Source organism: Rissa tridactyla, chromosome 10, assembly GCF_028500815.1.
Source record: "Rissa tridactyla isolate bRisTri1 chromosome 10, bRisTri1.patW.cur.20221130, whole genome shotgun sequence".
NCBI lineage: Eukaryota > Metazoa > Chordata > Aves > Charadriiformes > Laridae > Rissa > Rissa tridactyla.
In genome coordinates this window covers 3,683,927-3,696,851 of record NC_071475.1, presented here as the reverse complement: position 1 = coordinate 3,696,851, position 12,925 = coordinate 3,683,927, and the positions used below count along the sequence as shown (strand labels likewise).

Genomic DNA, 12,925 nt, shown 5'->3' with positions numbered 1-12,925 from the left:
CCCCCCTGCCCGCAAGAGCCCACCTTAATTCCCCTGTTGCAGGCTGCTGTAGAAGCCCTGAGCCGTGCTGGGTGCCCGGGCTGCGGGGTCCCTGTTGCCACCGTGGGGTGATGGTCCCAGTCCTGTGGGGTGCCCCCCACTCCCATCCCCCCAGGACCCCTGTCCCCTGCCATGGTGGCTTAGGACAAGCCTCTGTTCCAGAGCAGAGCCCCTGCATCCGTGCACACCCCTGTGCCATGTGTGTCCCAGAGCAGCTGTACCCCCCGCCCAGTCCCGTCCCACACCTGCTCCAGGGCTGGACCCCAGGCGACTTGGCGGGGGAGAGGCAGAGCCCCGCCATGTGTTCCAGACACCACCGTTCTGGGTCAGGCTTCCCGCAGGACTGTTCCAGGGCAGCTTCCCCCACTCCTGTTCCCGAACAGACCCCCCTTTCACGGAGCCGCAGCACCCCCGGTCCCACGCGTGTCCCAGGCCGCCCGCCCCGCACTCAGACCGGGCGGCGGTAGCTCCTCCAGCCCGCGAGGGGGCGCTAGGCGGGGCCGGCCGCGGGTCCGCTCCGCCCCGCCGCCGTGTTTACATCCGCCGGCCGCTTCCGTCCCGCCGCCGCCGCCGCTGCCCCTCCGGCCCCTTCCCCCGGCTCGGCCCGGCCCGGTCCGGTCCCTTGCGGCTGCCCTCCGCTCTTCGCGTCAATGCGGCGCCGCCGCCCCGCGGCCTGCCTCGGCCATGGACACCAGCGACCTGTTCACCAGCTGCAAGAAGGGGGACGTGAGCCGCGTGCGGTGAGCGGGGCCGGGCCGCGCCGCCAGACCCGGGGCGGGGAGGGGGGGGCGGTTCCCGGCGTCCCCCCGGCATCCCCCCGACATGAACCGCTGCCTTTAACCGCTTTAATCACCCCTGTGGGAGGCAGCCCGGTCTCGCCGTGCCGCGTTACGGTCTTGCGGCCGCCCCGGGGGCCCAGAGGCCCTGCCCGGCCTTCCCCTGGGTGCTGAACCCGCGGGCTCCCGCAGCCCCGGGTCTCTCCAGGGCAGCCGCGGGGCCAGGAGATACTGGGGTGCGAAAAGGAGAGTTTGCTTCTTTATAAATAAAGTCGCCTTGCTTTTCTCTCAGGGAGTTGGGTGTACACCAAGTCTTTGCTAGTGTTTGTAGGTTTGCCTGTTTTCTTAAAATTCAGGCATCTGACTATCAGACAGTTATTGCACACTTCGTTGGTGTGAATGCTGTCTGTGGCAGATGTCCTTGCAAAAGTCTCTTCTCTTTAGCTTCCCTTTCTTTACCACTGGAAACTGTATTTGCGTTGGTAGGAAGCGAGATCTGTAGGAAGCCATAATAATGAAAATATTTAGACAAGTTATGTTGCAGGTTCTCTGTTATAGTATCTCTGAGAAATACTGGGCTGCTAAATTTCAGGTCAAGTCTCCTTGCTCATACTGAAGCAGTATGGCTTAGCTGCAGTGATTTCGGATCAGGAGTCAGATGGGCTTTTTGTCTGCAGGGTGAATGGATGCTGTAACGCAAAGGCCCCGCATTTACAACAGACTCTCCTGCTGCATCTCATGGTTTGAGTCTAAGAATGCTCTTCACCTTGATCCTACTTGATTCTTCCAGCTTTCAACATGTGGATCTTCCCAGATAATCAGAAATAGCTTATCTGTTTGAAGGTGCTTGCTAACGAAGGATGAATAGGCAGATATATGAGGTCTAGGGAACATTGTTGTCCATTGTGTATTAGATTAATTTATTGAAAAGAGTAAATTGCAGCTTTATTGTAGAAGGAGGGGCCCTGCAGGTGGCTTTGCAAGGTTTAAGATGACCAGCACTGAAGTGATAGTGGAGAGATGGTCAGTTTGGGAATGCTGCCAAAGCAGAGGGGACAAGTTGACCACATGGGGCTGAGTAGAAAGGAGCTGAGCTGAGTTGCTTGGGATTTTGAACGTGGTCAGAAGCAGCTGAAGTTTGACACAGGAGAGACGGAGTGAGTGGAAGGAGGGACTGATGTGGCAGATGGGAAAAACAACTTGAGAATCTTTGTGAAGGCCGGGGGGGGACTTCTACATATGGTTGAGAGAGATGGTTGTTCCAGTAGTTGGGGACAGGCTATAACAAGAGCCAGGCTGTGTAGGAGACTTGTGTGCAAGCAAAGGCTGGCTTCTGGAGGTGCCAAAGAGGGAGCATTGGCAGTATTTGGTATAGCCTAAATGTGCAGGACAAGGAAGTAGCAGGAATTAAGAGCAGTCTGGAGTGACACTGATGTTGTCACTTGTGGCAAGAAAAGCCACAAGCCGGATGGGAGTCCAGCCTTGGCCTTGTAAACTTGGCCACTTATTTGCGCGCACACAGGCTGTGATGGTTGTAGGAGAAAGTGAAGGTACTGCTGAAGTGCTCAGGCTTCTTTTGTGATTGCTGCCATGTTAGGGATCAGCGTGAGGTGGGTTTGATTCCCCCCTTTCCCCATGTGCACCACTTCAGATTGAAGAGACCTGTCAAGCCAAGCTGCAGAATGCCGTTCTTTGGGTTGAGGATTTGACTGATGCTCCTTCAGCCACGTCTGACAGCTTCCCAAGTTGAATGAATCTTGTCATACCTTTGGAAGTTACTGTATAAACTCAAAGTTACATCTTTTGAAAGAGAAGAATATGACTGAGTGAGCAGCTGCGTGAAGTTGTAACTTTGCTCTCCCTTTTCTTCCAGATACCTTCTTGAACAGCGAGATGTGGAAATTAATGTCCGTGATAAATGGGACAGTACACCTCTGTGAGTCCTGCAGCCTAGAGCGCTGGCTGGGCAGGAGGGGAGGGCTTTCAGGGCTCTTTGGCACTGTCTGCATCAGCAGCTAGGAGCACTGTTACAAAACATCTCAGGTTCTGCTTTTTGGGACATTTGGCTACATATTTCTGCTTCTCGTCTCTGCGGGTGCTGCGCTAAATATGTCTTTGTCATCTCATCTGACTGACGCTTGCTATAGTAGTGCTCAGAAAGGTGGTTAATTTTGTGACCAAGTTACCTGGATTAAGCAGTCTGTTCTTGGCCTGATTAGGCTTTTTCCGCCTCGAAGTCTACAGCATTCTAGCAGTCTTCTTGGGTGGAGGCTTGGCTTGATGAAATGCAAAGTGACTGTAGGATCACAGTCTGTCTGGCAAAGCTGTGAACATGCAGTAGGCAGTGAGGAATCCCCATGCTGGTGCTGAGGAGGGTGGTGTGAGCTTCTTACCTCCCCATATACACACACCCCATAACTGCAAACATCCTCCCCTTCCTCCTTCTTCCCCCAGCTTTATATGCTGAGCATGACATCATATGATATGGAATATCCTTTTGGTCAGTTGGGGGTCAGCTGTCCCAGCTGTGTCCCATCCTGACTTTATGTGTGCCCCCTGCGTACTCACAGGTGGGGTGGGGTGAGAAGCAGAAAAGGCCTTGTCTCTGTGTAAGCACTGCTTAGCAAGAGCTAAAACATCCCTGTATTATCAACTCTGTTTTCAGCAAAAGCCCCACAGTAGCTACAGCGAAGAAAATCAACTCTATCCTAGACAAAATCAGCAAACAATTCCAAAGTGCATTTAGACATCTGCAGTATATTTAAAGTAAGCAATAACTTCCCAAAGTAAAGGTAAGCTAACGTTTGCCTACTGCAGTGAAGGTTACAGGATTCTCCTCCATTGTAGGACAATCTGAGGTCCTTGTGAAAGAGGATCCTGAAAGGCTTAAATTGTAAAAGAGAAAACAAAACTCATTGTAAGTAGGTCTTTGAGGGGTGGATTTGCTGTACACCCAATGTGGGTGCTGTTCCCTCATTATCAGAGTGTGCAGCAGATAGGAGCAAGGAGTGTCTTTGAGAATTCAGTGGAATTGCTGAGTGCCCATGAAATGAACCCCATGAAAATGAGGATCGATTTGGCAGATGGTAGCACAACAGAAGATGCTGAAGCCAGAGTGGGACCTTGAGATCTCCTTGCAGGACAGCAGTGCCTAGGAGTGCTGGGAACAGATCCTGCTTAGTCTGTTGCTGGGGTCAGTCTTCTACACTACTTAGTAGCAATTCCTCACTCCTATGAGGAGTCATCTTCTAAGCTTATTAGGGATGGCTCCATGCTGAGGTCTGCATGCTGTAGTGTGCCCAGATATTGAATTTTGCTTCCTACCGTATCTCTAATTTTCTTTCTCTTGTTATTGTCAGGTATTATGCTTGCCTCTGTGGACATGAGGAGCTTGTACGTTATCTTCTAGCCAATGGTGAGCAAAAGCGTCCTGGTTCTGGGTACAGTATCTTTCTCCGTACTGGTCCGTAGGGATTGTATATCCGTCTAGCTATCTCTTGTGGAAACTTCTTCTGTTACAACCAGCCATCTGATCAGCGATCTCAGGCTGCAGTAGGAGCCCTGGGCACGCTTTCATGGTCCCTTTTGCAGGCCATTTGCTGCTTGGATTTGCTACAGTGAAGCTTTCTCTGCTGACTTAAGGCAGCATGGCGTTCTGAAACCACAGCTGATGTTTTGCAAGGGTGCATTGCTGTTGAGAGCGTGCTGATGTAAGAATTGTACTTTATCTGAAGAACTGTCTGTGTAAAACTTTCTTGTACTCTTCTGATAGCCTTGCTTTATAAACAGGACTCAAAGGTGAAATGCAAGGGCGTTTACTAACCTTGAACAAAGCAAGGCAAATTCTCCAGGCAAAGTGTCTGCCCATTTAGTTTCCAGCACCCAAATTCCCTTAGGTATTGGCGATGTTCTGTGTTCTGGCAGAGGAATCAGAATGCAGAGTCAGATCTCAAAAGGTTTGCCTCTTCTACTGCATTCAGAGCATCTTAATCAACCACTTGCATAATTCTAAAAGAGCAAAATGCAAGTGCCTTCCAAATGTCTTGCAGGGTCTAACCTAAAGAAGCATGGAGCTGTTAGAAGTCCCGTAAGTGATCGTACTCTCTGTACAGTGAGATTCGTCTTCCCAGAATACAGCTTGGAGCCATGCTGAGAGGCCAGGGTTGGTTTAGATGAGTCATGACTTCTTCAGAAAGGGATTTTGCTGTGGGAGAACAGCTTTAGGTTATACACATGTAAAGGGAGCTTAGTTTTTGTAAATATGCTCAGTAGCATAGGGGATCACAGTGAAACATGTCACCAGCCAGAAGTCATAGTCACTTGGTGACTGTTCAGGGACACTTGAGAAAGATTTAACTTTGCCTGCTGGCATGTACTTGTGATTGTTCTGCAGGAGCAAAATGCGAGGCAAACACTTTTGACGGGGAACGTTGTTTGTATGGAGCTTTGAGCGACGCCATCCGACGTCTGCTGAAGGAGTACAAACAGATCACGGCAAAGTGCATGAAGAGAGACTACTATGACGTCTTCCTGCAGCGGTAAGCAAATGAGGCAGCTCCACATGCAACACGTTCTGTCATCCTTCCTTAGCTCTTAACCTGGATATTCAAGCTCTTTGTTAAGGGCAGGTTTGAAAGGCAACTGCTCAGTACCCTGTCTCATTCCTGGGTGTACAGAGCTTCCTAAGCGATGCTCCTTTGTGCCCTACGGGATGACTTGCAGGTATGTGTGCATTTAAAATATGGCCTCCAGTGACTTTATTACAGACTCCAGAGCCAACGGAAAGCTGGTCTTTCTGATGCAGAAGCATTTGACTGTCAAACCAAAATCAGATCCCTAAAACTGCATCAGCCATTTAGGATAATATGTCAACTGAAATTAAGTTTCAGGCCTGAAGACCTATAGCCTGCGAGCCGAGGTTCCAGCAGTGATAATAGGTGTCTCATTTCTGAGAGAGTGCACCTTAAGAAACCTTAAACTGACTTATAGGGACAGTGCTCAGTTCTTTCTTTTTGTTCATTAAAATGTGTTCATTTTAAGATGTTTCTGTTAGTTGCCTGTCACATCTTGTAGTCTCAGCCTAGAGCTTGAGAAGAAGCCTAACTTGCTCTAGAAGTAAAAGAATAGTGTCAATCTTTTCTTCTTGCTTTTCTTCTACCCTGGTAGTTCTGATGTTTTTACACAGACTTGGTTGGGGTTTTCTTTCTTCCCATTGCGCTGACTTAAAAAAATAACAAACCAACCAACAAGGTTTGAGCATCTGTATCTTCAAAATTGGAGAGCAGGTATGTCCTAGAATGATCTGACAATCTTCCCATTACTACAGAGTCCTAATTTCTGATGCTGTGGGGAAACAGGGGAGGAAGGAAACTCATTTATCTGAGTAAAATCGGATTCTGCCTTTCAGGGAAGTAGAATTTTGCAGGGTGATTTATCGCTGCCCTGGGGAGTTTGTGGCTCAGATGATGCAGGACTGAGCACACATGAAAACTGTAACGTGCTGTTTTTTCTCTTCTCATTCCAAACACCTTGCATTAAAATTGAAACAAAGGGCAATAGTAGGGGCAAAAAAATAACTGCCTAACTGCTTCTATTTTGTTTTTTGGGCAAGACACTGGTAGGAAGGATGTTCTAGTAGCAGGAGATTGAGATCAGCATTCAGGACCCTGCTCTGACATTGTCTCCTTGTGTGACCTCCACACCTTTCTGTCCAGAAGTCCTGGACTCTAGGAGTGTGTTGCCTGGTGTCTGCCTGATTTGACCTCTTGGGGATGTTTGTCAGGATATATCTATGCAAGGGGTGACAGGCATGCACTGAAACACTGGTGTTGCCATAAACTCTAGGAGTAGCAATCTTGGGTTTTGCCTTTTAAAGAACGAGTGCATGGGCATGCAGTCATAAACAAGGCTTCATCTCTGATGTGGTAATTGCCTGCGTTTCATGCCTGCAACATCCTTCCTTCTTCTGAGGATGGGTGACATCAAGTCTTCTCCTATTTGCTGCATGGCTAAAGCATGCACACTGACACCGCCCAGAGAGCAGGAAAGTTGCACCTTACTTTGTAGCAGGGTAAATCTTTTTGAAAGTATGTGCCTCTCTAGGTCTTTTTGTCATCTGGCAAAAATGCAGGATTAAAGCAGGATTAACCTTTAGAGAGGTGTTTGGGGGGGCAAGAGGTTCCTCTTTAAAATCTGTTCCCTGTGTTCAGGGGTTTGCCTGAGGCAGGGAAGTTTCATTCTCCAGCCTCCCTCTTGCAGTAACAAAAATTCTTTGGGTTGTCGGGGGGAGTGAGAGATCCCAGTCTAGTATGTGAAGTACCAGCCCCTGTGCTGGCCTTCTAGCTGAGCAGGGAGAGGCTGCAGTGTGCAGAGGTGTTTGTTCATTTAGACCTAATTGTACCATGTTCCCCACTGGCTTTACCCCATTCTTTCACTTCTCGTCCTGCAATGAATTAACCCCTCTCTTTGTTCCTTACAGGTTGCTGGAGCAGGGTTACCAAAGTGACATCGTTTTCATTGTTCATGGCAAATCCTTCTGTGCCCACCGCTGCATTCTCAGCGCTCGCAGCGCCTACTTTGCGGAAATGTTTGAGACCAAATGGAAGGGGAAGAACATGATAGTGTTGAAGCATCCACTGGTGAGCAGGGCTGCGCTTCCAGCGCTTTCTTTTCTTTTCCTGTTTCAACTGGGTGAAGGACAACTGAGTAGGAGGGACAGTTTGAGGGTTAACTTCCATGGTGAATAGCTCCTGGAGCTCCGAATGACCCTAGTCAAGGAGAGGGGGTTGTGGAGGCACTTTATGCATTAAAATAGCATCTTACTCAGATAACAAAAGGCTGTAGACTGCATACTTCCCCTTTGTTCCCTCTGTTGTGAGCTCAAACATATCTTAATTAATTGCAGTAGCAGGTAGCTGTTACCATCTGCCAGCTGCACCACAACTCCTCTGTGGGATGAGTTGAGTCTGTCTAATTCCTGGTGGACGGGTGGTCTGTAGTGAAGACATCGCCTCTATAATTGGCACTAATTGAGTCCCTTTTGTTGCCTTTGCAGCAAGAACTAAATAGGCCATAAGTGCATTCCATCCATTAGTCACCAATACTCTGGCATATGTTTCTATAGCTTGATTGTGGCTGTGCAAAACCTCTCATGACAAACATACTTCCAGTTTCTCGGGACATTATTTCTCTCCTTTCTTTTTGTACAAGAACACGTCTTTCCTCTCAAATTAAGAAGAGGTGGAAATGTTTGTGACCAGTGAAAGACTGGATTTTACAGAGCCTGTGTTATAACTGTGTCTTTGGAGCACCTCCGTTATCAGGTCCTGTCCCCCTGGGCACACGGATTAGTATCAGTGGATACCTTTGAAGAGCTGTGTAAGCCTGGTGGAGCGGCAGCATTAGTTGCATGAGGAGCAAGGAAATTGGGTGCAGTGTCTGAATTGCTATTTAAGTGGGGTTTCTTTGACTTCTTCAGGATAATGTTTGTATCCAGGCAAGTTTCAAGCTTGTTATTAAGTTCCTGGGAATTCTAAAGGTAACTTTCTTGTGTTTTATTTTAGATTAATCCAGCAGCCTTTGGCTCTCTTCTGCAGTATCTGTACACAGGTAAATGACCTACCGCCTAGTTTATGTATACGTGGCTGGTGGGCAGCTGTCTGTGTCTCTGCCATGGCATTGTTTTTGGTGGCACACGCTTGCAGACAGCCCTGTTTGGGCGCATGAGTCGCCAACACATCCTCCCTGCTGGCGGAAAGGAAGAATGTGAGCAATCCCCAGCTCTTCCAAGTTGTTTGTACCTTTTGCCAGTTGTTGTCTTGCCAATAACTATTCAGTCGATTTTAAAAAAAAAAAAAAAAAAAAAAATCAGCTTAGGTTGATTGGTCCGATGGATGTGGAGAATGTATTTTTAACTTAAGGAAGGTAAATTTTGTCATCTGGGATAACAATCCCATAAGGTGGTGAAAAGCCAGGTTCCCACATAGGACATTTTCAGTCTGGCAGACCTGAGCAGTGTGCGCCAAATGTTTTGACTACTTTCTAATATTTTTTCTGAACAGAAGTTGGTCCTAAGCCTTCTATGAAAATGCCAAATGTTGTGCTGTAGGCAAGTTAAGTGCTGAACTATTTCAGGCCAGGAGGTGGTGCCAGAAAATAACTTTCTCTTCAAGGCTCTCCTTCCCCAGTCCAGTGTTTTCAGAAGTGTTCCTTGCCACATTTTCAGTGATGGTAAAAGATTCTGGGGTGAGAGCTTCTGGGTCTAAAGTCTTTTCCTACCCAAAACCAGGTAGCCAATGGTGGCAGTCATGCATGCTGCTTGTTGTGCTGCTATTTTTTGCTTTACTGATGGAATTAGACACTTTTTGATTAAGCCTGTTCAGTCTTTGGCCTTTTGAATGAAGCTGTTAGGGTAGACACTGGGAAGTGGGAATGTAAATTAGATGCCAAACTGAGATTCATCGAAGTGGTGGGGTACCAGGTCTTAGCTTCTTGGACTGAGTTATAACTGGATGCTGAAAAGTGAGGCAATGTGTCTAATTACTGAATTTCTGTGCCAACAAGTCTTCAGTCCTGAATTTTTGCTGTTTTTACACCTAAGTGGTATGGGTTGAAAGAGCTGGCTGCATTTCTTCTTGGCAGGTCGTCTTGATATCGACGTCGAATATGTAAATGATTGCAAGAGGTTAGCCAAGCAGTGTCGGCTGCAGGACCTCATAGATGATTTGGAGACCAAATGTAAAAAAGTCTATGAATTTGGTAAGCATTTTATTTACCATTGTCTCTGTTGTGCCTGTGTGCCCTTTCAGGGAGGAGGAGGAAAGTGTGATGGTGGATGTTTCATGGTGCCCTTGGGGCTTCCAGAAAATGATTCTGTTGTGGAATTCCCATGTTTACATGATTGTTTTCAGTCATGGGCTCTCTGTAGGGCAGCTGTAGTGGTTTCTGACACATGCATGTTTATCGTTTATATTGAATGTTTTCATTATAGCAGAGCAGCCGTGGCAGGAGGACTTCGCTGTGGTTGCCAGACATTCAGTGGAGCACTGTGGGGTATGTTAGGAAGTGCTTTTCAACAGAGAGCTTGTTTAAATCCCCAGGGAGATAAAATATGTACAATTAAAAGTCCTTTTCTGCATTTATCTGACCCTTAACCAAAGTAAAACATTTGATAATTGGCTCAAAATGGATGCAGAGAGAGAACGCTTTTTCAAAAGCAGAGAAGTATTTCTGAAAGTATGTATGTATTTATAACATTTGTATGTGCCAAACCTTAAATGACGCAATCCTCTATTTAAGGGCTTTTTGTTATCCAAAGAGCTTGTGATCTAATCATGACATCAGCTTATTGTACGAAAACCAAAAGTTGGAGTTCATCATTCATCTCCTTAGTTCAAGCTAAGGGACGTGTGAAGAAGAATCAAAACAGCACAAGTAGGGCAAAGCAGTGTTAGTCATGAAGTAAAAAAATTATCACAAAACCTTCAGGCTGAATACATCTGATTCTCATTTCATGCTCTGAGTTAACTCCTTTACTTGAGTCAAGTTAATTTTGGTTTGAGAAGAGAATTTAGTCTGTAGCTTTTAACTCAAGAGCATTTTCTTCCTTGATGTAAGAGGTAAGGGTATAGCTATTCCACCTTTCCCTTTTGAACTATGAGTTCTGATTATTCAGCCTCCTGATGCTGCAGGACTTAACAGACAGAGACGATATTTCTGGCTCAAGAAGTTCCTCATCTGCAAACCACATGGAAGATATTACCATGTGTATGTCTCCTCTTAGACATATGCAGTTGTTTGCTGGTGGTGGGGTACAAGGTTACCACGGTACAGCTGTGCACATGTAGACCAGGGTGCAAGTCCTCATGGAAACTGTATCATAAGTCTTACCTCAGCCATGTAAACACAAATGTAAACATGCATCTGAAGAGATTATAAATGCATTTCTTGGTTTCTTGTTACGAATAGTGTAAGATAACAGTTTGTGTATTAAGTGGTGGAAAAGGAGAGTGGCGGTGAATACCATGAATAGAAAATAAAAACTACTCAGACAATCAGGTAACAAAATTATTTTGTGGCATCTTTTGATACCAGAGTAATCCAGTGAGATGCTGGAGATCTCCTTTTTTCCTGTTTTTTCCTTTTTATCTGTTTCTTTTTTCTCCCAGGGTCTACTTGAGACCCTGGAGGCAACCATTCCACCTTAATACTCAAGTTAAAATCTCAGATTGTGGGAGGAAAATAAAGTGTATAGCTTTCTAGCTGGCTGAAGCCATTGCATGTTGTGTCACTGGCAACTTAAAGATCATGAAGTCCAGTGGTTAAATTTGTCAGCTGCGAAAGAGCTGACATCTTGGTGGGGTTGAAAAGTGGAAAATGGTGAAGCAGCATTTCAGGTTGGTTGGGCGTTTCAGATACAAGCTCTACTTGGAAATGTAATCCAGACTCCTGGGTGGCACAGGACAAATCATTTAATTTCTATGTTCTTTGGGAGGGAACAGTTGTTCTTCATTTCTGAGGTCTGACAAAAGAAATAATTAATGGGTGGTGTAAAGCACTGATGGAAGTACTAGGCTTGATTTTATTTATGACAGGTTGGATTCAAGTGAATAGGCAGAACTGCTGATAGACCTGTTGAATGTTTGTTTCTGAGATCTCATGCAGAAGCCAGGAAAACTTGATTCTCCAGAAAATAATGCATATAAGAATTATAGAAGTTGAAAATTGGGAATGATCTGAGATCACATCATGTCTGGTACTTGACAAAGCATTACTGTTCCCTCTAGTGCATTAGGTATCTCTGCGTGTTCAAAGCGCTTTCTGTGGAATTGACAGCTGATTCAGGTCTGCAGAGCAGGGTCATGTCTTGCATCTGTATTATAAAGTTGAAATGTGCCTAATAAAACAATGTGAACTCAAGCCTGTGCAGCTCCAGTGGATAATGGCAGTCTCTGCAATCTCATTAGCTAGAGTTAAGCAGCATTTCAAAAGCACTTAGTATCTTGGCATGCACGAACAGTAGTTTAGGATTTTAGAAAACCCTGGAGAGGATGACCCAGGGCCTTCTGTTGCACCTGAGCCAGACTTCATTGTGAATGCTTGCATATTTTCCCCCACATGTATATTGTGGCTAGAACAAGAAAAAAAACGTTGCAATGTTTGGAAGAGCTCAGACAGGGTTTGTCCAGATTAAGCCATAATCCTTCCTTTAGAAGTGGAGGTACTTGAAAATAAATGTTCTGCTGTTATTTTTACACGTTTTAGGGCAAAAAGGTTGAGAGCAAGGTTTGTGATGCTTTGTGCCTCCTCATAGCAGAGGCACTGGATGTACAGAATGTGTGGTTATAGCTAGTCGTGGCATTGGGAGCAGGGTGTATAAGGCAGGTACCTGAGCATGGCATAGTTCTGGAAAGGTTTGGGGATTTGGTGGGGTTTTTTGTGGCTTTTATTTTTTGCGGTGCATTAGCTCAATTGAAACAAAAGACTACAAAGAAGTATTCAGCAGTGGAAACAAAGGCAGCTGATGAATTAGTGGGTGACGTTCAATGTTACACAGCTGGGCTAGGCTAGGAAGAAAGACAAAATCCTCCGTTCTTTACTGTAGTTAGGTTATTCCCTCCAGCTCCTTGCATTGTTTATGTTGCTCTTTTCAGAAAACCCTTCTTTCCTAGTTCTTGCAGGAAGGTGATGGTCCCTGCTGCTTGCTTGCCGCCAACAACTTATTCCTGTTCTGTCACTTTGATGTTTATTGTTTCTGTTAGGAGAGAGCTGCTTGTGATATCAAATTCTGTGCTCTTGGATTTGAGAGACGCAGCGTCTGAAATGTCTCGTGGTAGATGTGCTTCTGAGACAAATCACTATTCTTTGTTGTCACTATGAAAGTGCATAGATGCTTTGCAGATCCCAAGAGAAGAACTCTTTCTCTTGACTACTGCTTAAAACGTGCCGGGTCCATTAGTGCTTACAGAGCCTGATTGGTTTGGCGACTATTATAATAGGCACTGCACAAATATAAATGATTCTCTTTGCCGGGAAGAATTTCTAATTGCCCACTGAGAAACTTCCTTCTCACACTGGTCTGTAAGCGGACAGGGCTCTTCGAGAAAACACAC

The 12,925-nt window shown here is 46.2% G+C and overlaps 1 protein-coding gene across 2 annotated transcripts in view; it reads left to right on the top strand.

Annotated features, from left to right (window-relative positions):
- The first annotated feature begins 572 nt into the window (after positions 1 to 572).
- The window catches only part of ABTB1 (ankyrin repeat and BTB domain containing 1), a 29,084-nt gene continuing 16,731 nt past the window's right edge, over positions 573 to 12,925 (top strand). Inside the window, exons 1-7 of one of the 2 annotated variants that reach the window (XM_054216302.1) lie at positions 573 to 779; positions 2,689 to 2,751; positions 4,175 to 4,230; positions 5,209 to 5,353; positions 7,294 to 7,453; positions 8,378 to 8,423; positions 9,456 to 9,572. In XM_054216302.1, coding sequence (XP_054072277.1) covers positions 724 to 779; positions 2,689 to 2,751; positions 4,175 to 4,230; positions 5,209 to 5,353; positions 7,294 to 7,453; positions 8,378 to 8,423; positions 9,456 to 9,572 — 643 coding nt within the window. In that variant the 5' untranslated portion in view covers positions 573 to 723. The remainder of the gene's footprint in view (positions 780 to 2,688; positions 2,752 to 4,174; positions 4,231 to 5,208; positions 5,354 to 7,293; positions 7,454 to 8,377; positions 8,424 to 9,455; positions 9,573 to 12,925) is intronic. The other variant, XM_054216303.1, reaches the window with a different exon arrangement.